The sequence below is a fragment of the Corvus brachyrhynchos genome, unplaced genomic scaffold (genome assembly GCF_000691975.1).
Source record: "Corvus brachyrhynchos isolate BGI_N302 unplaced genomic scaffold, ASM69197v1 scaffold103, whole genome shotgun sequence".
Taxonomy (NCBI): domain Eukaryota; kingdom Metazoa; phylum Chordata; class Aves; order Passeriformes; family Corvidae; genus Corvus; species Corvus brachyrhynchos.
This window is the reverse complement of record NW_008237436.1, coordinates 3,774,035-3,798,122: the sequence shown is the minus strand read 5'-3', so window position 1 is coordinate 3,798,122 and position 24,088 is coordinate 3,774,035. Positions and strand designations below refer to the sequence as shown.

General features: G+C 41.2%; 1 protein-coding gene across 9 annotated transcripts in view; it reads right to left on the bottom strand.

The window, feature by feature from the left end:
• Positions 1–24,088, bottom strand: part of STARD13 (StAR related lipid transfer domain containing 13) — a 329,105-nt gene that overhangs the window by 32,551 nt on the left and 272,466 nt on the right. For all 9 annotated transcript variants that reach the window (XM_017731330.1, XM_017731328.1, XM_017731329.1 and 6 more), the window contains 2 exons: positions 5,934–6,005; positions 2,851–2,932 (listed from right to left, as the gene is read on the bottom strand). In XM_017731330.1, the coding sequence (XP_017586819.1) occupies positions 2,851–2,932; positions 5,934–6,005 (154 nt within the window). The remainder of the gene's footprint in view (positions 1–2,850; positions 2,933–5,933; positions 6,006–24,088) is intronic.

Here is a 24,088-nt window from a genome sequence, read left to right as displayed (position 1 = left end):
AGGAATGTTAGAATATCTCAAAAAGGGCACAGAAATCTTTTACCATAGGGAGTCCTAGACTTTCTGACTAAAATACTACCAGCTGCCTTAAAACAAGGTTCTTCCTCATTTGTGCCTCACGTTGTCTGGTATAATGCAGTGCCATGAGAAAACTGATTATAAAATGAGATTGAGAGTCTGGTTTCAACCCACAAGAGCAGAGAAATTCAGTGTTTATGCTATTACTATTCAGAGCTAAAACTGCTCAAACTGATTATCCATGCTGGCATTTCAGCTTTAAAATTCTCTTCCAAAAGGAAAAAGAGAAGCCCATTTTGTTCAGTACTATGGGCTGAATGCACTATTAGTCAGTGTGATGGCTTGGTCATGCCTAGCTTTGAGGGCAGCCTTGAATGTCTGAAGAATGGAAGTCTGACTGCCAACCTGGGAATCTGCACACAGAAATAATAACCAGCCTTCTTCTCTTTCCTCGAAGTGCACTGCAGCCTGCAGCTCTCATATGGTACGTTAGCATGCACCTTGCAGTAACACCACTGCAGAGCTAAGGAAGGGCAGAGAACTGGCCACAGTGGTCAGCTGAGCTGTGAGGATTTCCAATGCACTGGAAAACTTGGAAGATGCTGGTTTGATAGCTCATAGAGTAACAAAGCTGGTACTGGGGGCAGCAGCTGACACTGTTCATTGTTTCTGATGAATCTGAATCTTGGCATTTGGAACAAGGGCTTTTTACGGGTCGCTTTCAGCAAAGGGTTTGAAGCTGCTCAATTACATCAAACTGAATGTCTGCAATCTGAAAACATAACCTGTACATAATACTTATATTATTATGAGGAGCTATTCCTTTTTTTATATCTAAGCTGTTTAACAACTCCCAACAAAAATTCAACTAGACGTATTGTCTTCCTTCTGAGTAAAATAATTACAGAAAAAGTTATTAATAAACCCATTAATCTTTAAAGAGTGGAAATACCTGTGTCTATGTTTTTTTCTATAAGTCTCATCAGTATCCCTTGATTTAGGCTAATGTAAGGCATTTTTTTCCCCCTGAGTGCATGTATCCAGCTGCTAGTTAATTTTCCAAACCCTCATATTTCAATGAAAGAGAAGAAAACCCCAACCCAACCAAGTCTCTAGCTTCTCAGCTTGCAAAATAATCCTCATGAATATATCAACACAGTGTAACTGTAGGTGTATCCGTGAGTCTACAGAGAGGCTGGAAGAGCAAGAGATGAGCTGTTCCCATTTTTAGCTGTGTAGGTGTTGGATGCCTGGTGACCGTGACTGTAGCACCACCATTGCCAGTTGCTCCAGAGAAAAATGATTAGAGAGAGTCACAGAGCTATGAAATGACTACATCTCACTGTTTGCTCTCACAAGAAAGCAACAGGAACAGACATCATACTTGCATTTTTTATTGGTCCTTCAACTTTGTGGTAAAGGGCAGAGGGGAAGAGATTTCAATCTCCTGTTCTCTATCACTCTCCAGTTCCCAAACTACAAGAAAGTATGTCTTCCATCATGCCAGACTGAGGCAGGGGGATGTACATATGTGTGGGAAGAGGGTTTCTCAGGGCATAGCAATGTGCTCTCACCAAGCAGCACAAAACAGCAGTGGATCAAGTCTGCAGTTATTCTCTTCTCTGGCATTTGTGAGAGTGATCACTGGAGGATCCAAGTCTTTCCTACTGATTTGTCTTCAGACACAAAGGCTACTACACAGAGAAAGAGAATATTTGCATAGCCATAATAGACAGCATGAGAAGCAATACGTCTCACTTCCAGCAGGGGAGTTTTGGGAAAGCAATCTGACAGCTGTGCCCAGAAACCACCTGGATCCACCAGGAAGGAGGGCATAGCTGGGATGGAGAGCTGCACAAGAACCAGCCCTATTTTTGGTGATTCTCAGAAACTTTCTCTGCATTCCTCCATCACAGACTCATTAATCCTTGCAATGCACAGTATGATGTGGAACAGCATCTCCTAAAGCCATCTCTGATGACTTTAGGCACAGTTGCAGAAGGGGAAAGAGAGTCTTGTCCAATTATCTTGATGTCAGTGTTGTGAAAGTTTCCATAACATGTAATAAAGTCAGCTTGGTTAAGGGCCAGATGCTCCTTTGTCCTGACTTGAAGAGCAGAGGAGCAGAACCCGGCTCGAGCTGAGCACAGGGGAAAGAAGAGGGGAACAATGTCTCTGCAATGTGGTTTTACAAAACTGCCACAGAATTGCTGTGTCTTGAGTCCTGGGGGATAGGACTTGAGCAATGCAATATGGTATATTCATCACAGAGTATAAAAAGCAAGATAAACAGCAAACACAGGACTGCTGGGAGGGGCAAAGCAGTGATCAGCTGCAGCAGCTGTAGTACTGGGGGATCTGTAGTATTGGGTCTGGTCCCACTTCTGTTACTGGTGCCAAAAGAGAGTACCAAGGGAATCACAGCAGCATGAAAACCATGTCTGCTGCCAGAGAAAAGGGCTTGCTGAACTCTATGCATTGAAGTTTCATCTTTTCTGTTGGACTTAGACATAAGAGTTATTAATGTGCAACTTAAATGTGACTCCCATTTATTCAGGGTTTTCTTGCACTACTGATAGTTCTTAAAAACTTAAAAGTTCTTAAAATCCTTTGGATTTGGGTCTTCCCAAATCATGTGATGCTTTCTGTGAGTGTAGTGGGTATCCTACTGCAGCATTTTCTGTAAGAGAAATTAACTCAGAATGGTGGCATTACGGATCTCATCACTTAATTGACCTGGACAAGCAAACATCTCTACTGCTGCTATGCTAACAGTTAAAAATCAGCTCATGCTTTGAAATTATCAGAAAAGAAACTTTGAGTGTTATTTACCTGCAAAGAGGTTCTACAAGGTCCTTGTCAAGAAAATCATGATCTTTCTTTACTGCAGCAATGTCAATGGGAAACTGGGAGTCTGTAAAAGGAGACACAATATTAAGATGACTGCTTGCTACTCAAATGAAAATACATTGTCTACATCTAAATTGCTTTGCATGTGCTTGCTCACTGAAATCTAGTATGACCAATTTCACTCAGCTCTGGTTCCCTTCCAGCTGTATCTGTGACCTTTTCAGACACCTTATTTATTTTTATTTTCTGTTAAAGGTATAGCTGAATGTCCAGTGCATTAGAGTGAGAGCAAAATTATTTCATTTTGGCTTTAAAAAAATACTCAATTGTTAGCTGTTCATTCTAGCACCTTGCACAAGTGAATGAGATCAGGGAATTACCACCACACTTACTTTATCTACATGAGCAATGAGGTTTTCCTTTCTCATTACAGTGACTTAATAGTCATTTGCTAGACAGACTTTGCCCAAGCCCCAGAAATGTTCTATGCTTTTTGCTTTTAAAACCGATCCAAATAGCAATGATTTCAGACAGAGGGTTACTCAAATAACAGACAAAAAAACCCCCAAACTGAATTATAATCCCCAATATTAGCTAAAAAGCCAGAATAGCATGCTAGAAGCTGACATTTGTAATGAAAAGTGACATGTAATGGTGGGACAGGTTCCAGAGCTGTGGCTGCTCTCCAGACTGCTCTGCCATGCTTAGGTACCTCAGCAGGATGCTGGATGCAGGAACTTCAGCCAGCATTTTCAGACACTACTGCTGAACACTGACATAATAGATGCCTGTGAAAAGCACCTTGTTTTCAGAGACACAGACTGTCTAGAGCACATATTGACTGCACGGGAACTGCTGGAGTCCAGCACAGGTTTTTTTTTTGGAGAGAATATCCCTTAGAGTTAAGCAGGCAGCAGATGCTCCTTTCTCTGGGAGTCAGTATCTGATACTCCGAATACAAGGCAGACACAGAAGTACTACTGGCTACCCAAGGACTGTGGTAGATACACATTTGTGTCAGTTTTGGTTTGGCAGGCTTATTAGTCTTAGTTCCTTGCTGGATTTAATAGAGTCTGCCTGCCTCCTGTGGAGCCACCTGAGCATCTCTGAATGGTGCTCCTGTCCCCAGGAACCCGAGCAGCCCAACAGGACCCAGGACCTGAGTCCTGGTGGACCTCAGTTGGCCATGGGGGTGTCCTCAGCATCCTGCTCCCTGCCATCCTCAGCCCCACACGAGGGGAGGGATGGTGTCCGGGCTGACTCCCTGCAGACTTGGCTCTGACCCATGAGGCTCCTTGGCCCCCATTCCATGCGTGGATCTGTGCTGCCTCCAGCCTCATGCTGACCCTGGAAGGTATCCAGAGGTGCTTGGCAGAGCTGCCTTTTGGCTAATAAGCCTGAGCGGGCCTGAGCTGGCTCCGTGTCTCCGGCAGGGAGACCATGCAGTTCGGGAAGAACGAGGCTTAGCCGCAGTCTCCCTCAGCATTGAGCTGGGGAGAGCAGGAAAAACCCAGCTCCAGTCCCCAAACTACTCCTGAACACAGCAGCAGTACAACCACTTGCCCTGTCTCAGGCACACTGCTTCTCTGGGCACGAACTTTACACCCAGGAAGGGGACACCACCATTTGCATTGAGTTAGCACTGAAATATCAGCTTTTCTTACTTTGCAAATGTGAAGTGCAACTCAGATTATTCACTTTTGGTAACTGCAGAGTTTTCAATCTTACTTTTGGTGTGACTGAAATTTTCAATAACTTCTAGTGTTCTAATCTTATTTCAGACACGGTTTCTAAAATTTAAACAAAAAGTTTCTAAAAATTAGACTCATGTTTTTGGATATTTTGTAGTTGTTTTTGTTAACCATTGAGGTTTGCACAAACTATGTCCCTTTTTTTTTTTTTTTTTTTTTTAATTCCCCCTGATTGGCTTCTAAATCCTTCTCCTCCATCTTCTCAGGACTAAATCCAGCAAGACTTCAAAACATACCACGAAATTCTCTCTTTCTCTTTACCTACACTTGGTAACAAAACCTATAATTATATTTGGTATGCAAAGAAGGAAGCAGAAAGCTCAAGCTTGTGTTCAGGAAACTTTTTGTTTCTGTAGCTTTGCTGGCAGGACTATAAACCAGTAGAGGCACCAGTTTGCCACCACCTGTCTGTAGAAGGTAGACAAATGCGGGGGGTTTTCTATCAGTCCACAGCATTGAGCAATGGTGCCCAACACCAGGTGTACGTGGTGCTGAGACGGGGATGTAGCAGCAAGGCTGGCTGTTGGCATGCAGGATTGTTGGGACCCTCTTGCCTTTTCTTTCCCTGCAGAATCTGACAAGGAGGAGGCAGCTGAGGAAGATGGGAGACTGGGATTGTCAGTTGTCCCCAGGCAGGTGACCTCTGCCCTTAGCGCGCTGTCGGTCAACTATGGCAGGGGGTCCGACAGCGAGCCGGAAGGTGTGTAGAAACAGCCTCTGCCCTTCTCCTCTCCTCTTCTACCCTGTGTCACACTGCAGTGATGTGGACTGCAGCGCAATATAAATGCAGAATTAACAAATGCAGCATAAAGACAACTCTACTTGTGAAGAATATTAACCCTTATATTTAAGATTATTAGACTCTTCAAAAGTAGCTGCTGCACACATAAAATAAGAGGCTTTGTATTTCAGTGAGCTATTTCTGGTTTTCCTCAGGCAAACAATACCAGAAACATACCATTATGTCTAATACCCTTATTGATTTATACATATAAAAATGCTAAAACTAGTTTCAATCACTTTAAAAACAAGCCTCTTTATTAACATGAAAAATGGCTAAAAGCTCGTGCTCACATCCTTCTGTAGTAAAACATTTTTTCTTTTTTTTTTTTTTTTTTTTTAACTTCCCAAGGCTATGAGGGTAAGAATCTTACTTTTCTTTATGCACTGGTATGACTCCAGCAGCTGAGGCTTTGTGAAGCATCCAGCCATGGCCATAACTCAGTCAAATGTGGAGCTGGCCAACTGCAAGGTCTCCTGGCAAGCGCCCAGTGCACTTTCAGAACCGCACAAAGAGGAGAAAGACCTACTTACCCTCATAGAACTGAGCATATTGGGGAAATCCAGCTGCACGTAACCAGTCACATGCTTCCTTTGCTTCGATTTCTGAGCAAAAAGAGAAAAGAGAAAAAAGTTCACACTTTGTTATTTTGAATTAGAAGTTCTTTTAATTACAAAGAAATAACAAAGAAATTTGGTAGTGTCTATTTGCTGCTTAAAGTACTGCCATCACTCTGAATCACATTTTATAGCATCAGAAGAGAATCTCTTAAAGAAATCTGCCTGTCTCCACAGGTCCCTGGAGTGCACAAAGCCACTTGGTGGCTGGGATGAAGTGTTAACCATCTCCTTGCAGCAGAAGCTGCTCAGCCAGGTTTGTGATTCTGTGATCTACCCTCCCGCAAAGGTAAGTTTTGTAAAGATGGAGCAGGGTGAAAATGGGGTGACAGAGAGCAGACACTGCCTTCTCTTCTGTTCTGACATTTCATGTCGAGGAGAATCCCACGTGAAATCCATGCAAAGTTCTGCCAGGAAAACCCTAGTGCAGGTGTCATGATACTGATGGGACAATTGCAGGGGCATCTCTATTTTTATTGAGCTCCATGGGTTCATTTTCTGGAAAGCAGTATGCTGGGTCCAGCTCTGCCCAGCTCCTGCACTGCCTGCATGTGCAGCTGCTCCTGGACCAGCTGGAGGAACAACTGAAAACAGAGGCTCATCCACACAATTGTGGGTTTCAGGGGAAACCTGGGAAACTGCTTTGCTGTCCAAACCTACAGCAGGATCTACCACTTGAACAGTTCCGGTTTACAGGATCAAAGTCAAAGCACATATCTGTACCTCTTACATTTGCAAAACACAAAGAAACAGAGTGTGCAGGTGTTGAAGAAAGTAGACATTTTATGATGCTTATTAATCAACCTGAGTGAACCAGTCAAGGGTTTTGGCACATTTGTGGTTGTAAAATCTAGACAGCCATAATACAAAACCCTAACTATAATGCAAGCAGTGGAACTGGAAGAAGATGATCAGGCTCAGTTGCTCTTCTGCATATTCTGCCTTGCATGTGAAAAAATTCCAGTTGTAAATCAGTTTTCTACTGAAGTGCATTTTTATAGGTAAGAGATGCTGGCGTGAACTTTTGCCCATGTAATTCTGTTCAGAACACTCATCATACCCTTAATGACTTTACCCACTGAAGCTCACCATAAAATCTGCTTTGAGTATATTCTGCAGGATGTGACCCGCATACCTTCCTGATCCCCTAAATAATGAATCAGACCAGAAAAGTTTGTAGCAGAAATCAAAATTCAGAATACAAGGTCTATGTATCAAAAGCTTGATTTCCCAAAGATGATTAGACAGCCAGGAACAGCTCTACAATGGTCACACTCATTAGCAGTGCTGAAAAGGATTTACCACCAGGTCTTCATTTGCTTTGACATTAGCCCACGTCAAGGCCAAAAAATGGAGTATGAAAGTACATTTAGTTCTTGACACTGCACAAAAGACTAAGCAGCTTACATAAAACGTGACTCTCGCTACTGCACATCTATGTGCTGAAAGCACATCTCTATTATATTCCAGTTAGACTATTTCTATTGAATGCTTGGAAAAAAGACAAGTCTTTACACTTTTTTTCTTTTGCTTAATTCAATCTCATGAATCAATCCTGTTTCAAAACGTATTTTACAACTCAGAACAGCTGTACGTACATTCTAGCTTCATCTGGCCTGGAAACACAACTGACAGAGTCTGTGGGTGATGGAGAATGCTACCATTTAATGCTCTTACATGCTTATCATATTTCAATGTTTTTTTGCAGTTGGCTGCTCAGAGGAGCTTGCTGAGAAATATTCCTGCAGCCCAAACAAGATCTAAAAAATCTCAGGTTGCAATGGGTGAGTAATTATGGGGAATAAAAAAGAAAGCAGATCTCACTCTTTTCTAGGGTTTTGTTTTTAGGTTTTTTTGTGGTGTTTTTGGTCTGTGGGGTGTTTGGTTTTTTGTTTATTTATTTTTTTTTTTGGTGACGTTGTTTGCAACACACTTTATTCAGTCAAATATCATTGACTGATTAATTTCTGCCCTCAAAACTTGAACTCTATCTCCTCCATGAAGGCATCTCTGTGGAGTATTCTCATTTTCTCAATGACTACCTTGGCCTTGAGTAAGATTTGCTAAGCTTCCAGGATACCGGGTCTCAAGACACAGATCAGTGCCCAGTTCCCTCCCATATCTCTCTTTTTGGTCTTATTCAGACGACAGCAGGAGGAGAGAAGTGCAACATGCTGCTGGCACAGCCCAAAACAGGCTTTGCTCATACAAGTGTTTTCCCACTGGCTAAGGGCACCTGTTCCAGGCATTTCCCTCTTGGTCCCTCCTACAGTTTAGGTGAAAAGGCACAACAAAGGATTCACTCCTCAGCACACATCAAAGGTGATTTCTACTATATTGCCCTGGGCATGTAATCCAAGTTATAGTTCAGAATGCAATATAGATGCTTTTATTACTGGATACTGCAATGTTTGAAAAACAATTTGAGATGCTAAGTTTAAGCTTCTCTTTCTGTGCCCATATCCTAATATTTGCTTTTTCTTACTTGCTCGTGAAACATCAGTGAAGACTTCTTTGGGAAGAGATGTACAGCACCAAAAAGACCCTAGTGAAGGTGTCAATGAAGGGCTGTAGAAATATTTTTGGCAGTGTTGTCCCAGTTCTGCTCCCATGTCAAGGCTAACACAGGGGTTTGATCCTGCCTGCAGCAGATGCACTGTCTTGATGTAACACTGAAGGATCTGGAAAACCACATGTGCTCACAGGCGGCACCAAGGCAGTTTGTCAACAGCACAGAGAAGGGCTGCCATGCTGAGAAGAGTGATTTCAGAGAGGACATGCTCAAGGCTGGCAGGAGGCACAGTTCCTCCAGCTCCTACCAGAAGCATGTGAGCTACCACTGACCCACAAGCAGCATCTCCCTTGGCAGGACCAAAAGGCTGCTTGCCCCAGCACACCTTCTGCTGGGTTTGTCCTTATGTACTACTGTTCTGTTCTGCTATTGGAAAAAAAAATTAGGGATATTTTGCCTAATGCTTTCCACTTGCTTGGGCAGCAGTTAACAACAATCATTAATTATTAAGGCTAGATAATAATTCAGCCCCAAATATTGACAACAATCAGTATGTCTCACAGGACTTGACTTCTAAGGAGTTTTTTTCAGTTTCTAGTTGAAGCTTGGAAGAAAACAAAGTTCTCTTTTCCATTTAATTTTTCTACTAGTAGTGAGTTATAATTTAGAGCAAAATGAGGAGAGAGGTTCACTCAGGAGATGTGACAGATAATCAGAGCACAGCTGGGACTTGGGTTTGAGTCCATCTCCAGTATTAAACAGGTTTGAGCTTGTCTCCCACAAACCACGTGGGTGGCTCTGGCTGCTCTGGGGCTGAAATGGAGACAGTTGTTTGCCATCTCTCCTGCCCTTCCAACACTTTCTCTGGTTCTTCACAAACTGCTTTGTTTCTTCCCAACACTAGAAAAAGCAGTCTAGCAGCCAGCTGCCTCCGAAGGGGACAGCCTTGCCCTGCCTGCCCAACGCCAGCTGGCTGCTTCTCCTGCCTCCCTTTGTGCCACACCAGCTAACCCTTCAGACACCCAGCTCAGCCCCCTAAGCTGGTCGAAAACTAACCCCCTCAAAACTGGGAATGGTCTGTGGTTGGATTAGCAAACTGACTCAGATCCTCTAAGGGTCCTGTGTAATCTACATTAGCTGCATTTTAACAAGCCCAAGAAAGTCAGACCACTAGAACAGTCCTTCCTCAGGTGAAGGAGCACAGGAGAACTGTCTAAAAAGTTGTTTGGAGAAAAGTGCTCTGTCAAGAGAAAATCATGTCAGTAAATAATTTTTTAGCTTGGAATCTTATCACCATCTACAAATATCAATGCTAAGACCTAGTTACTATAGTCCTTTCCCTTTTCCTGTCTAGATATCAGTATTTCATCTTATTTCTGCCTTTCGGCCATTGTCCCTGTCTCTTCTATCTTCTGTTTTGGTATTTCTCCCTTTTTTTTTTTTAACTACATTTTTATTTAAAATTCAGATGTCCCTTTGCACAATGCAGTGAAAGATTTAGCAACTAGAATAAATAAGGTACATAATTACCCCATCTATTATTGTGTTTATGTCAACTTTATGTGATAACCTCTATTATTCATCTCTCTGTAACAAATCACTATTAATGCTCACTTTAGTATTCCCCCTGTATTGCTCACCACTTAAATCTAATTTACTAGATTCAGATAAAATATCTGGGAGTGTTAGAGAAAATGATTAATCAATTAATTGGAAAGGAGTGAGTGCATTTTACTGTGGAGCCACATCAGTGAGCAGGTGGTTAGTCTGGTGTTACTAACCAAAGGTTATATCAACTTCTGGTCCTTGTCTAATTCCTTCCTTCAAGGGATGAGTTTGTGCTGCATCTTCCAGAACAAAATCTACCTGGTATTCTGGGGTCAGTTTGGAGGCTCAGCTGAACCCAGGGTTGTAAAACACCTTTTACTCTCAGGAATTGCTGAGGACCTCTGTGAAAGGTAAACCAGAGAACACTCCTGGGGAGGAAACACTGATGGTGTCAGACCTGAGGCATGCTCAAGGCGGCTGTAGACACTGAGACAGCCTTGTCTCACAGGTCCTGAGGCATCCCTTGTATCCCATAAACCTGTCAAGTCATCAACAGGTAATGTCACTGCCCTGATGTCTTCCCAGAAGAGCGCTCATGAGGGAAGATGGGATCCTTAGGAAAGTTCAATTCAGGCTGAAGCTGTAGGAGAACAGCTCTAGCATATTTCAGCTTCCTCTTGCAGCCTAGTCTGAGATACTGCAATGGCTGCCATTACTTTCCTGGCCCTATATCTCACACTCTTTAGGATACTTATCTATGTAACTCCTTATTTTACAGATGGGGATTTAAAGTACTTCAGAAGTACATAAGCAGGTTAGAGGAATGTTTGGTGGGAATTAAATGCCTGACACATATCTGGCCATTAAAATAGGGCTATGCCACTCCTCAGTTACTATCACTCTTTGAAATCTGGTCTGGGCAATCTAAACTCCAAATTTCTGATACTTAAATGCATCACTCTACCATCCCTCAGCTATGATGTAACACTAAAGGCTGATAGGTTTCCACTCAGTGGCATTTGCAAAGCTTCTTCAGAGCTAAGAAATTAGATTACAGGAGGGTGTAAAGGTGCTAAACTGGAAAGAACAGGAATATATTTTTAAATATGAGAAAAGATGAGTTTTCAAGTCACACAGGAAATTCACAGCAAAACAAGCACGCACATGTGAGCGACCTGGTCTACTGAAAGGTGTCCCTGCCCACTGCAGGGGGGGCTGTAACTAGATGATATTTAAGGTCCCTTCAACCAAAGCCATTCTATGATTTATGATTCCATGATCTACGGTTTGCAAGGAGCAGGTTAATACCTTAATTACTGTATTATCATCTCACTTCACTAGTGCAAGCAGTTGGTGCAGAGCATGGAAAAATTAAAAACTTGTCATATTCCCCAAGGAAAAAGCCCCATGCAATTTAATAAAGACAGATACAATTTTCAGTAACCTTTCATGCTTTTAGGTAGAGGTCTAATGGTTTACCCCATTCCCTTCCACTCTGTAGGACTTTTCCAGAATAATTCCAATAATAAGGCAACAGCAGTTGTACCATGCAGCCATAAAATTACCATTTATAGTACAAATATATAATAAATAAAATAAACCATAAGCATACAATGAATTTATATGTTTTACTGCACTATGGTGCATATTCATCAATAAATCCCGATAATAAGGTTTTCAAGAGTGGATTTTCATTGGAATTGTTTTATATCATGCCATATAATTACTATTAGAGACAAGGTTATGTTTTGCAAGGAAGGGACAAATAAAACTGTCAAAGTGTTATTTTAATAGTCCTTAACCTTTTGTGGAATATTGTGGTACTAGTAATATTACAATAAAATATGGACCTTTTAAACTACTGTGGCTGAATATAATTTAAATGTCAATAGAGAAAGATCTTTCAAACTCATGAGTAGTTTCTTTATGTGTAATTCTTCATGCTTGGTGAATAACAGTCAGATGATGTCCATTCATGCTCTGACTTCTTAGAGAGGGTGAAAGTGAGAAGCCTGATCGTTTATGGACATGACAAAAAAATAATTTTTGTATGCTGAGAGATTAAAAGAGTGTGACTGTTTACCTTGGAGAGCAGATGAATAAAGGAAGGGTTATGCCAAAAGGGTATAAAATCTGGAGTAACACAAAATAGGAAATTGGGAACTACTATTCACTCTACACCCAGCACAAGAACAGGGAGATTAGTGAAAAAGGAGGAATAAAGAAGAAGGAGGACAATCTGAACTGGTAGAAGATTTTTTCAAACACAGTCTATAAAATTAATCGCCAAAGGACACTGGTATCAGGAGAGGGGTTGGAGCTGGAACCTTATCTGACTACTAGCTGCTACCACTACAGATTTGGAAAAGAATTCTCCCGAATGGAACAAATGAAACCAAACTAAAGCCACTGCTATGAAAATGCTTTTTCCTGGTTAGATGATCCCTTATACAACTTTTCCTTCTGAGCTACTGACATTTCTCTTACTCAGACATAGTCTGGGACTGTAAAAAATGTTTATTTCAATGACTACAACAATTGTTTTGTTCTCTACCACAACCAAATTCTGCACACCCCAGCTGGGGACTTCTCGTCAGCCTTTTATCTTCAGCAAGGCTACATTTCCCCAGAAAAAAGGTGTGCTATTCCAGCAAGAAGTTAGGAAGTTAAGTCCCCTTTGGGTGAAAGGATTATGCTGAATTCCTTCCCCAAATTAATGGGATACTGGTAAAACTGGTAGAGCTGAGATTTATAGCGGGTTCATCAAGCACAGGTCTGGGAACAGTGTCTGTATTAATATTTTTTACATCTAGATATCAGAGCTAGCTGTACAACACAATGAGTTTCCTCATGCAAATAACAAGAAGGTGGCTGTGCAAACAGCAACAGGGCAATCACAGTTTGCAGTGCAGGCGAGACCTCTGTGCAATGTGCTACACTCCACTCTGTAAGCTGAGAGGTGACTCGCAGGGGCCACTGAAGCAGCCAGCGCACCAAGACGGCAGGGATGCACGGACACAATAAAGACCTTAGGAGTAAGAACTATCTGTGGGACCCCCACTTCAGACCATTTAGCTACCCTCCCAGGCAGCCATTACTGTTCCTAAAAGTCTAGCATAAAATCAACTCCCTGGGGAATTCTTGCATTATGTAGACTTCCAAGGAACTCCTTCTGGTAACAGGGTGTACAGCACAATCAGGCATCTAAACGTAAGAATGCAATGAGATTTGGACACCAAGTGGTTTAAACATTTGAAAGTTTCAGACATAACATTAATAATACTGCAAAGATGCTCAGCAGAACCAACCGAGGCTGAAAATTCCATCGATGTTATATGGCCCAGTTATGTGATAAAAAGAGATTCAGGCCTTCCTTTGAGTGTACTCTTGAGATTTTTGGTTGCTTCTTATCATCATCATAATTCCTATTTACTGCTGTTTTCTTTTTCTCCTTTCCTTTCCATGTCTTCTACTCTGAAGTCTTAAAACTTAAAAACTAAACACTTAAACACTTAAAACTAACTTTCAGTCACTAATTTCTCTGACATCTCTGCTACCCACTGTCCCAAATGCCCACTCAGTTTATACAACCTTACTCCATACCACACTTACTTCCCATTTTTTGCCATCTTCCTTTCAAATTCCTGAAATAGGATTTTAAATCTCTCCTAATCCAAAAAAATCTCTCTCTATCTTCAAGTATCACTTCGAAGCCACTTTTCTTCTTAGCTTACAATTGATTTGTACAATGCAGCACTTTGTGATGGCACTAATAAAACAATAGCTTGCTACCCACATCTCATCTTGAGGCACTTTAAACGGTTATAAAAACTGAAGAGAAAGTTATATATAGGGATCACTTCATTCCTGGGTGAAATGCAGCTGCATTAGGATGAAATGAGGCAGCTGCACAAAAGAATGCTGCAGCAGTTTATGACAAGAAACAAGGAGAATACTTTATCCAGTTGAAACCACTAACAGAATTTATGAGATAGATAAAATTCGCATTATATATATATATATATGTAGGGAGCTGACAAGGACATCAGGCTCTCCTCCCTTTAGTCTTGAGAAAAATACTCTGGTATTGCTAATGGATTAAAGTGATTAAGAACTTACACACACACACATCCTCCTCCTTCCTCATTAGGATTTATATTCTTTTTCTTGCTTTCTGACAGCCCCCATGAGTCTTGGCTTCGTATAGACTTGGAGGACAGAGTACCACCCATCCATTCTTCCGTACCATGCTGCCCTTCCCACCTATTTGGCCTGTCACTCAAAAGCCAAGAACTGCTGACTTGAGAATTAACAGAGCTCTGATACATGAGCACTCTATGCCACTGAAAAACGTGTCTGGATAATGGTCTGGAAAATGTGAGTCTTTAAGGACTCTAATATAAGGTATATAGTATTTTTAGCGTGGAAGGAACATTATCAAATAGGTAGAGAAGAGGTAACGATCCCATCCCTTGCGATCTATGTCAAAACTTCTGGTGACTCCTAGAGTCACTATGGGACAAATTTTGAAAACAGACTCTCAGACTCTTTTACAAGTTTCTGCCTTTGGGTTCCCAAGCTAAGAAATCTAGGCAGCATCTAAATTTTCATGTATTATGAAAGGCCAAAGAATGGCCTGAAGACTGGAATAGCTGCTGAGCTCACATTGAAAATGGAAATGTTGAATCCAGCTGGTATTTAGAAAACTTCTTGCTCCCTGGATGTGTTATAAAGTGATTTTTGCAATGTACTATTGCTAGTCCAATACCTACAGACATTATTAATAAGTATTCAGTGACACTGCAGCTATATGTATCTATTCATGGTATATATTTCTGTTATATATTCCTGTCATGTATCTTCTACTGAATCACTATTGTTGAAGAGTGAAAGAGCCCAAAGACTACAAAGCAGCTTTGCAGAAAACAACGTGGGTGCCTGGTGGACACCAACATGAACATGAGCCATGTGCTCTTCTGCCAAGGAAGGCAGACAGCATGCTGGGCTGCACTAGGAGGGGTGACAGCAGCCTGAGGGTGGTGATTCTTCCCCTCTTCTGAGCACTGGTGAGGCCACATCTGGTGTGCTGGGTCCAGTTATGGGTTCCCCAGTAAGAGGAAAATGTAGATTTACGGGAGTGAGTCCAGCACAGGGCTACAAAGATGATTAAGGGCCTGGAGCATCTGAGGGATGAAGAAGGGCTGAGAGAGCTGTGACTGTTCAGCCTGGGAAGAGAATCGGTGGAATATCATCTGTGAGCATAAATATCTGAAGGGAGGGTGCTAAGAGGGCAGAGCCAGGATGTTCTCAGTGGTGCCCAGTGACAGGCAATGGGCACACACACTGACACACAGAAGGCTCTATCAGTACATCATGAAACACTTTTTTTTTTCCTGTAAGGGTGACTGAGCACTGGTACATGTTCCTCAGGGAGCTGCTAGAGGTTTCATCCTCGGAGGATACTCAAAAGCCACCTGGACATAGTCCTAGGCAGCTGGCTATAGGTGGCCTTGCTCGAGCAATTGGGTTGGACATGATGACCTCCAGATGTGCCTTCCTACCTCAACCATTCAGTGATTCTCTGACTATTGCAAGAAGTGTGTAAAAATAACCCCGAACTGACCCAACAGTAAGGAGGAAAATACCTCCATCAGCAACATCATACTTTTCTTAGTGGAGAATTTCAAGTGAAGACTTGCTTTAAGGTCCTCTACACCTCTTTTCATCTTGAGGGAAACTAGCACTATTGATTTTTGAACCCAGAAGTCACAGGAAGGGCATTAATAACACCAGGACCAGCTAGTAGGAAATACATATGTATCAATTCCAACTGTGCCACTACTGGAAACTTGCCATAACTTTATACTTGGAATTATAAGTGTTATTATCTTTGTAGCTGGACCAATTCTTCTATTATTAGATTGCTAATACTTTAATCACTAGAGCAGTAAATTCTTCAATCTGTACACAAGGTATGTTTCTTCACTGCACATAAATTACCCAAGGTGTTTTGTCTGGTACTCTGCCCTTGAGATATGGTTTAAATTTGGATGCAGTAGATGGACCCCACTACATGTAGCTTGCAGCTACCCTCTGTCCTTGCAAGGTTTTGAAAAATGTAATCTCTGGCAAGGCTAGGGGAGATTTCCAGACAGCCTGAACTCAAGCAGCATACAAGATGTACAAGGTCTCTGGAGTGTCCTGACATTCAGAGGGCTCCCAAGAGGATGCAGTGCTGCTCTGACCATTAGCTTCAACTTTCATGCGTATTCATTCCTCCAATTAAATACAAAGATTTAACATCTCTGGAAGTCAGGGTTTTCAAGCTCAGTGTCCTAAACTGGAGGTCAAGTTTCAGACTTCAATGCCTTGCTTAGATTTTCCACAATACCCAATGTGGTTTGCATGTGTGCGGTACTGGAGTTAATTGGTCAGACAGTAATTGGAGCTTGGCAGATGAAAGGCACCGTGGAATGCAGGAGAATGCTTCATGTTATAATTTGAGTGAAAATGTAAACAATACCCCAAAAGATAGATGTTGTCATCACAAACTCTCTGAATTATGCAGATAAGTAGAACAAAATATAATTCCATATCAACATATTAATTATTCTTTGATTATGCCCTTCATCTTCTGTAGATGTTCAAATTACACATGGGCAATCAGATATACATCAGAGAAACTCTACCCATCTGAGGTGGTCTTCATGCTGTGAATTTATATTAAACACCTAACATTAATATGAAAGTAACTCCCCTTGGAGATAATACTTTGATGTATTAATAAAAAAGACTTCTCATTTCTTGTTTATCATAAACTAAGATTAAAACACTTTCTTTTGCAGTTCTGTGTGAGAAGTAATCTGTAGTGCAACATGGCACATATAGCAGAGTTCAAATCTTCAAAACCGAGGTACAAATCCATGTCTTGTGCAGAATGAATGCAATGCAAAGTGCTCAGCTCTCACCTGGTGTTATCAGTGTTATCTACTGTTATCAGCTGATTAACAGTACAAGCAGATCTGTCTTTAGATCCCACTGTTTCCTTATTACCTCTTTTCATGCAAGGGCCTATGGAGAAAGATGTCCTGTGTATTTCTTCCAAAAAAGAAGAATCTCAAACAGCAGATTTTGACTTATTCCCACAGTTTGTAAGAAGCTGTCATCTACATACAGCCCAGGAACAGGAGGGCTGACATCATCCTGAAAATACAGGCAAGAGCTGTACCTACAAACCCAGATGTCTTTTTCTGATTCACAACCATATCGCTATCATTGCCATTGAAGCATATCAACATTATTAACATTCCATCATGCTTCAAGACTGTAGTGAAAAATCATTTATAAAATGAAGGTTATTTGTGGATAGCTACTGTTTTATTATGATTATTTCTCAGAGGATCAAGCACCCATATCTGTTTAATGCTTTTTTCCAGCTGCTATGTACTGTAAGAACATCACTAAGGAAAGCTACCAGGATGTCTTTTATGACTGTATGAAGAAATGAAGATCAGTAAAACGATTATTATTTACTTTTATTGGACATTCTGAACTTGGTCTACCTTCCTTTTTGGAGCTGGATTGATCCTGTGTCAGTGCCAGGTGTGACGTGATAGGCTGGCTCTGCTACGAGCAGGGGTTGGACCAGATGACCTCCAATATTTGATAGTTCCACTAACTTTTAAAATTATTTCAGTGATGAAAGAAATAACATATGCTTACGGAAAGATGTTATTGTGAACTAAATTTTACCCTTTGCTTTGATTATGCTGTGCTGTAAGAACAGTGGAGTCACACCAGTGTGTTTCAGCATGATCTAGTCCAGAGCCACTAATTACATGGCTGTGTGCTGATCTTTGTAGAGTCATGAGAAAAAACAAAGAGATTAAAGGAAACAATTACTCACCTACTAAAAAAAGAACATCTTTCCTCACTCTGTTTTCACAAAAGCACCCATTTTTATGAAAGTGCCTTTCAAACACTTCTCTGCAACACATAAACAGTATTAATGTGGGAAAGTCAAATTAAGGCTCTTTTTTACAGAGCAGTGGAGCTACTGCTCAGACAGCTGTTCAGTTTCCGTCAGCCATCATGTGATGGAAATTTTATTTAATTTTACTGCATAGGTACAGATAACTTTCAATATCCAAGGCCAGAATTTTAAGGGTATTTTAATTTCCAAACTGGTAGGGTGCAGATTTTCAAAGATGTTCCAAGTATTTAACTCTCATTTACCTCCTCAAGCACATTGGATTATGATTTATCCAATCCAGTCTTGTACTAACAGGTGGCTGCAGACATTTTTTGTGCAATCCAGTACCTACACATCTAAATGTTTTTTTAAAATCCAAAGGGATGATACAGAGCCAATACTTTTACCAATGAACTCACTTTGGATCTGTGAACTAACAAACTTCCATGATTTTTCTTCCCACAAATCGTTAGATTTTTTTTGTTCACTCCCCTTTACAATGAAAGCTGCAGTCCATATGGCTACAGAGCAACACATAGAAAACAGGCTAAAGCAATTCTTACATGATAGCTGTACATAAACATTTATTCATTCATTCTGGAGGGAAGAAGGAACAGACAACTTGGCTATGTTGGTATAGTTACTATTTTTAGCCTTTTGGCCGATGCCTCTAGTTTCCTTTCCATACATTTTTAAATAGGAGGATATGGGGGTTTTATGTGCTCCTCCAAGTAGAGAACAGACATTTAATGTAGTGAAAATACTGATTTTCCATTCTGCAGCTCACCTAGGTCTGTTTCCATCTATTAAAGCCATTCTACAAAATAACCGTGTCCTGTAACACAAAATTCTGCTATGGCAGAAGTAACACTGGGTATCCATAGTACTGACACTTCTCATTTCCTTACCCTTGTTACACTGCAGAGCAAATGGGAGCCAGATTCATAGGAACCCTGTCATTACTTGACAATAATCATTGCCAGCAATGAAGCAGAGTTAGCAAAGAATTAATTAGCACACCACCCAGGACTAACAACGCTCTACACTTTTTTCCTGTTATTTTTAGCTACAGGCAGGAAAGACATAAATTGCTCTTTTATCAAATAGCATGAAAGAGTTCAGATAAGTTATTATTTTTAGCTACAGGCAGGAAAGACATAAATTACTCTTTTATCAAATAGCATGAAAGGGTTCAGATAAGTTGTATGTTTGCAGTTATCACTCTATAAAGCCAGACTCTGGCCTTCAGCTATGTGCCAAATATTAGCCTGAAAGAAGACAACAGGAAGGCTGGAGACCTGCCAGTGCTTGCTCCCTGCAGATGCCAGAGTGGATCTGTGGGGTACCTGTCAGGAGCCACCAAAGCTACCAAAGGAGCGCAAGCCTCCCATTTGCATGTCAATGTCTCTTGCTGGATAACAGGAGGGAATACAGGAGGGTTGGCTCTGCAAATGTCAGTGAAATACAGACCCTGTCACTTTTTAACTTGCTGGAAGAATTTCAACTATTTCTTAATCTTCCCACAGTTGATGGGAAGTCACTTGGACAGTTTCAGTTGCCATCTCATGGATGCAGTGTCTTTGCTCTGACTGCTGGAGAGCACATTCCCACTCATCTGAATCATTACTGGCCTGACTGTGGGCAAAGATGGTTTGGTCTCTAGACAGTGTTAGCAGCTAGATATTTGGAAAGTAAATGACTAATCCCTTGCCCAGCTAGACTTTCGGTGGGAAATGAGACACATCACCTAACACTTACACTTCAGCTTATAAATGGAAATATTATTCTTCCCTCCTTAGGAAGCAAAATTGTGAGACTACATATGCTGAAGTGTGTACTATGCTTAAAATATGCTCCAAATCCATGAGGGCCACATAGTTAGCTTGCATGAGCTGGTCTTCTTTTACCACTTTAACAAACAGGTGGCCTCTTAAACTGGAGATGTTTTTTTTTAGTGCTACAGAAGATTTAGTCCAGCCATTGGCTGATCTCTAAATTCACTTATTTCACAGTATCATCTGCCCACAGACAGACACAAAACACTTGCCTTTCCAGCAGATATTACCCAGTTAGAGTTAGAATTTGCCTTAAGCTGTGACCTGATTCTGGACCAATTAGAGAGCATTCACCAGGAGATCAATGAATGTAAGTCCATGCTATAATTTAAGGTCAGTTTAGTCCAAGAGAGAGGCTAGCGAATTAAAAATAAACCAATAAAGATCATGGGTTTTTATAAAAACTGAGAAGACCATTGAAGTGCATACTTGAAATATTTCCTCTGAACTCCACAGCACGGCTGGCACACCACGGGTTTAACACTTGGTGCCTGTTCAACGTGTGCTACGTGGATGCACCAAGCCTGCACACACACACTTGCCAAGCAGAATGACAGAAGCAATGTGACTATTTCTGAAAAATGAAGTGTTTATGGCTTGCTCAGTTTCAGAGTATGTTTCATAATCTTCAACACTCACAATGTGTCACTTATGGGCTTGCAACATATTCCCTCTGAACAGAAGTTGCTTTGTGCTCATCACTGAAGAAGCATGTGCTGTGCGAGTGCCATACTGTATTTTGGCAGTAGCTGTTGGAAGTAAATTTACAGGGGATTAAGGAGATGGAAGGCAGCATGCTTCACACTGTAATTCTGCAAAGAATTAAAATACCCTGTTTAAAGAAGAGATGAGAGATGACTGCTATTCAAAATCTTGGGGCCTGGGGTTCAATTTGTTTTGACCAAATTTCCATTTGGTCGTTGAGAAGTCTCTGAACAATAACAGCTGCCCTTGCCCAGAAGGAGTGTGTGATGACACCTCCCTCCTTTGGATGTCACCTCCAGTGCAAGGTGGGAGCTGTCCCCAGGGGCACAGAGCCACTCAGACTTGCTCCAGAGGGAAGCTCCTGCCAGATGCTATGCTGCCTCTGGGATCAGCCCTTCCCCATCTCCAGTTGTGCTCCATGAAGTACAGGATTCCAGGGCTGCCCCGGGTTTATGTCCCCTCAAGGCCAGGAGAATGAAAGTATGTGCTGAGGACATGAGACATTTTTGGCCATCCAGAGCTACAATAATGACATACAGATATGCAGATAAACACAGTGATTGAAAATTGGTCATGTATGCTTTGAAGGAAACTTTATTTTCCAAGCATATTCTTTTTCTGGACTTGACCCTGGTCTGCACTTTTAAGAATCTGACATTTTTTGATGGTTTATTTCACTTTCAGATTTTGGCAGGGTCTAGCCTCAGATATGCCAGAATATGATGAGATAAGTTATTCTCCAGACAGAAACAGAAGCAGAAAGCAGGCAGTTGCCTACAAAAGATGGTCTCTCCTACAGATTTTACCATAAAAAAAGCCCAGCTCAATTTCTGAAAGAAGACTAAATCTGACTATGAAATCTCAGCATAATGGCAGTTAAAGATTTCAAATAACCACCTAAGAGCCCATATATTGCCCTGAAACCACTAGTTAACACTGAAGACATGATAAAAGTATTTTGATTTAGGAGGTGGGCTATATTTGGCAGGGAACGTCAGAGTTTTAAAGTTTCTCATGATGTTTTGCCTGATACTTTGCATTTTGCAGTGGTTTTTTACACTGTAATGGTAGTTAGAAACCCACAACCCACAGTATTCCGTGGCCATGGCATTATGGTCTGAAAGCTTATTTATTGCTAAAGAATCACATTGGTGTACTGAAAATTATGGTTCCATATTTTCTGGTACAGCTTCATCTTTAAGGACAAACAACAACCCAAACAAATCAGCCTGGAAGCCACTGCTTTACCTGCACTGGAGGATGTGCAGGGAAGGCAACACTGCTAAAAGATGAAAATTATAATTGTGATGCTCCATTGGCTGACTCTGATTTTGGGAAGAGAGATGGGGCTTTCATTAATCTTTCCATAACTCCAAGCCAAAGCCTGTTTGAGGCTGCTAAAATTAGCCTCAAAACAGACTACAAAGCTACTATTTGTTGAATGTATTTCAAAGAATTTCCTTCATTAATTGTTTACCAACCTGGCCTTTCCTCGTTGGGGGTAGAAAAACATAATGAATGCTTATCACCTGCAAGCTCAAATCCCACAGGAAAGCACTTCTTCAGGAAAATGTTATTGAGGTGAGAACTTTCAGGGAGTGTTGGAGTTTTAAAGTTTCTCATGATGTTTTGCATTTTTCTTCTAAATGAACAGGAAAAAACTCATCTGGCTCTCATTTGAATTCTCGGTAGACTTTAGGGAGGAAATTCCAACCAGAGCTGTATTCCAACACCTAAAATCTACATGGGAATGATGCAGCATGCTTGTTTCAAACCAGCAGAAGCAGACCTGGGTCAGTGGCACACCCATGTGTTCCACACAACAGTAAAGGTCTCAGCAGAGGGGCTGATTTTATAGAACAGCCTTCAGTAGGACATATCAGAACTTAAATATCTAGATGACCTGCCTTCACAGCCACCATTCCATCGTGCATGCAGAATACTTATTAACATACATTGGGATTTTTGGATATAAAGAATGGAAATCATCTCACCTATCTGCAACAGCATTGGAACTATCAATCCTAGGTGCTACTGAATGCTAGGGAGAGACAGAGGTACTTCCTTCAAACTATTTATCTTATCTTAATGTGTGAAAAAGGTAAAAATGGCTTGTGCACAGAAAGAGCTCATTCTTCTCTATGGTCTATACAGAGAATTTGGGAGGAACAGGTATATAAAGCTAAAGACATTTCCAGTGAGATTCTCCTTTGAGGCACATCCTGTCCCTAATTTCACTTATTTGCACCTGATATTCACCATTTGCAGTGATGGTGTAGTGATCTTTATCCATGTTTGCAATGGGATTTGAGATTTATGTAGGAACATTCCTGTGTAGGTGCTCAGTGTTTACCACAAACAGCATGTATTTCCCACACAAAGCCTACCATGGAATTAGCTACCTGACCTCAAAATCCACTAATCTGAAACATAAACAACCAAGTACTTACGTTGTTCACCCCCTAATCACCACAATGCCTTATTGATGAACAATTCACCTGCTGGTTTCCATATATAACTGTATGTATATATTCCATATGTATGTATGTATGTGTATCTATGTTATATCTATCTCTCACCAGAATTAAGCTCTGATTATCCAGATTCCCCCCCTTGCAGTTGATATATTCTTGGTATCCAGGTTTTCTTAACTGTTTTATAAGATGAAGTATCTCAAGCTTATAAACTACTTCCAGTACTTGTAAGTTTTAGAATTTGCTAATTTAGAAATACTATTCTTTCCCTGAATATGTGGGCTGCGTCTGGACAAAGACATTAGCTCAAAGCACAGGGCTGGTTCCAAGTTAAAGTCAGGTTGAGGGCAGGTCTTCCCAGACAGATGGGTAGGCATTTCCACTTTCCAGCTCCCTAAGAGCCCTGTTCCTAGTTCTCTCTAGACATAACAAGGGAACTGATTGCTCAGCGCACAACAGAGACGAATGTGAGAACGTGATCCTGGCAGAGCCTCACCAGAGGGTTCTTGTAATTGATGTGAAGACAATGTAACTGATTTGTAGACACATCACTCTGCCCCACGCTTGCTGTATCAGCTTCCTACAATGGTTGTTGATTGCCTTCTTCCCCAAGCATTTCTTTCTCTCTCAGTTTAGAAACTCTGGGAAGATACCCATAATAGCAATTTGCTTGTGCCATGCCTATTTGGCATGCTGCGCTGCACTCTTACACAAATAAACAGGGAACACGATGTAACACCACAGCAGCAGATTTAACTAAGATCCAATTGTGCTTGGTGCCATCTGAATACGGGAAGAATGTTCCCTTAAATGAAAAATCTTCCAACAGAAAAACAACTTCAGCCTTCACAAGTACGTACCATAACATGGGACAATACACCGTCTTTGACTTATGACTTCATTGGTAAGAAATTAGCCTGTCAGAGCATTTCTCTTCCAATAGGCAACTCTGCTCTGTATTGTTCCTTCTGCACAGATCTGAATTTGGGGGTCTTTTAGAGCTAGTATGAAGCCAGTCTTTGCTA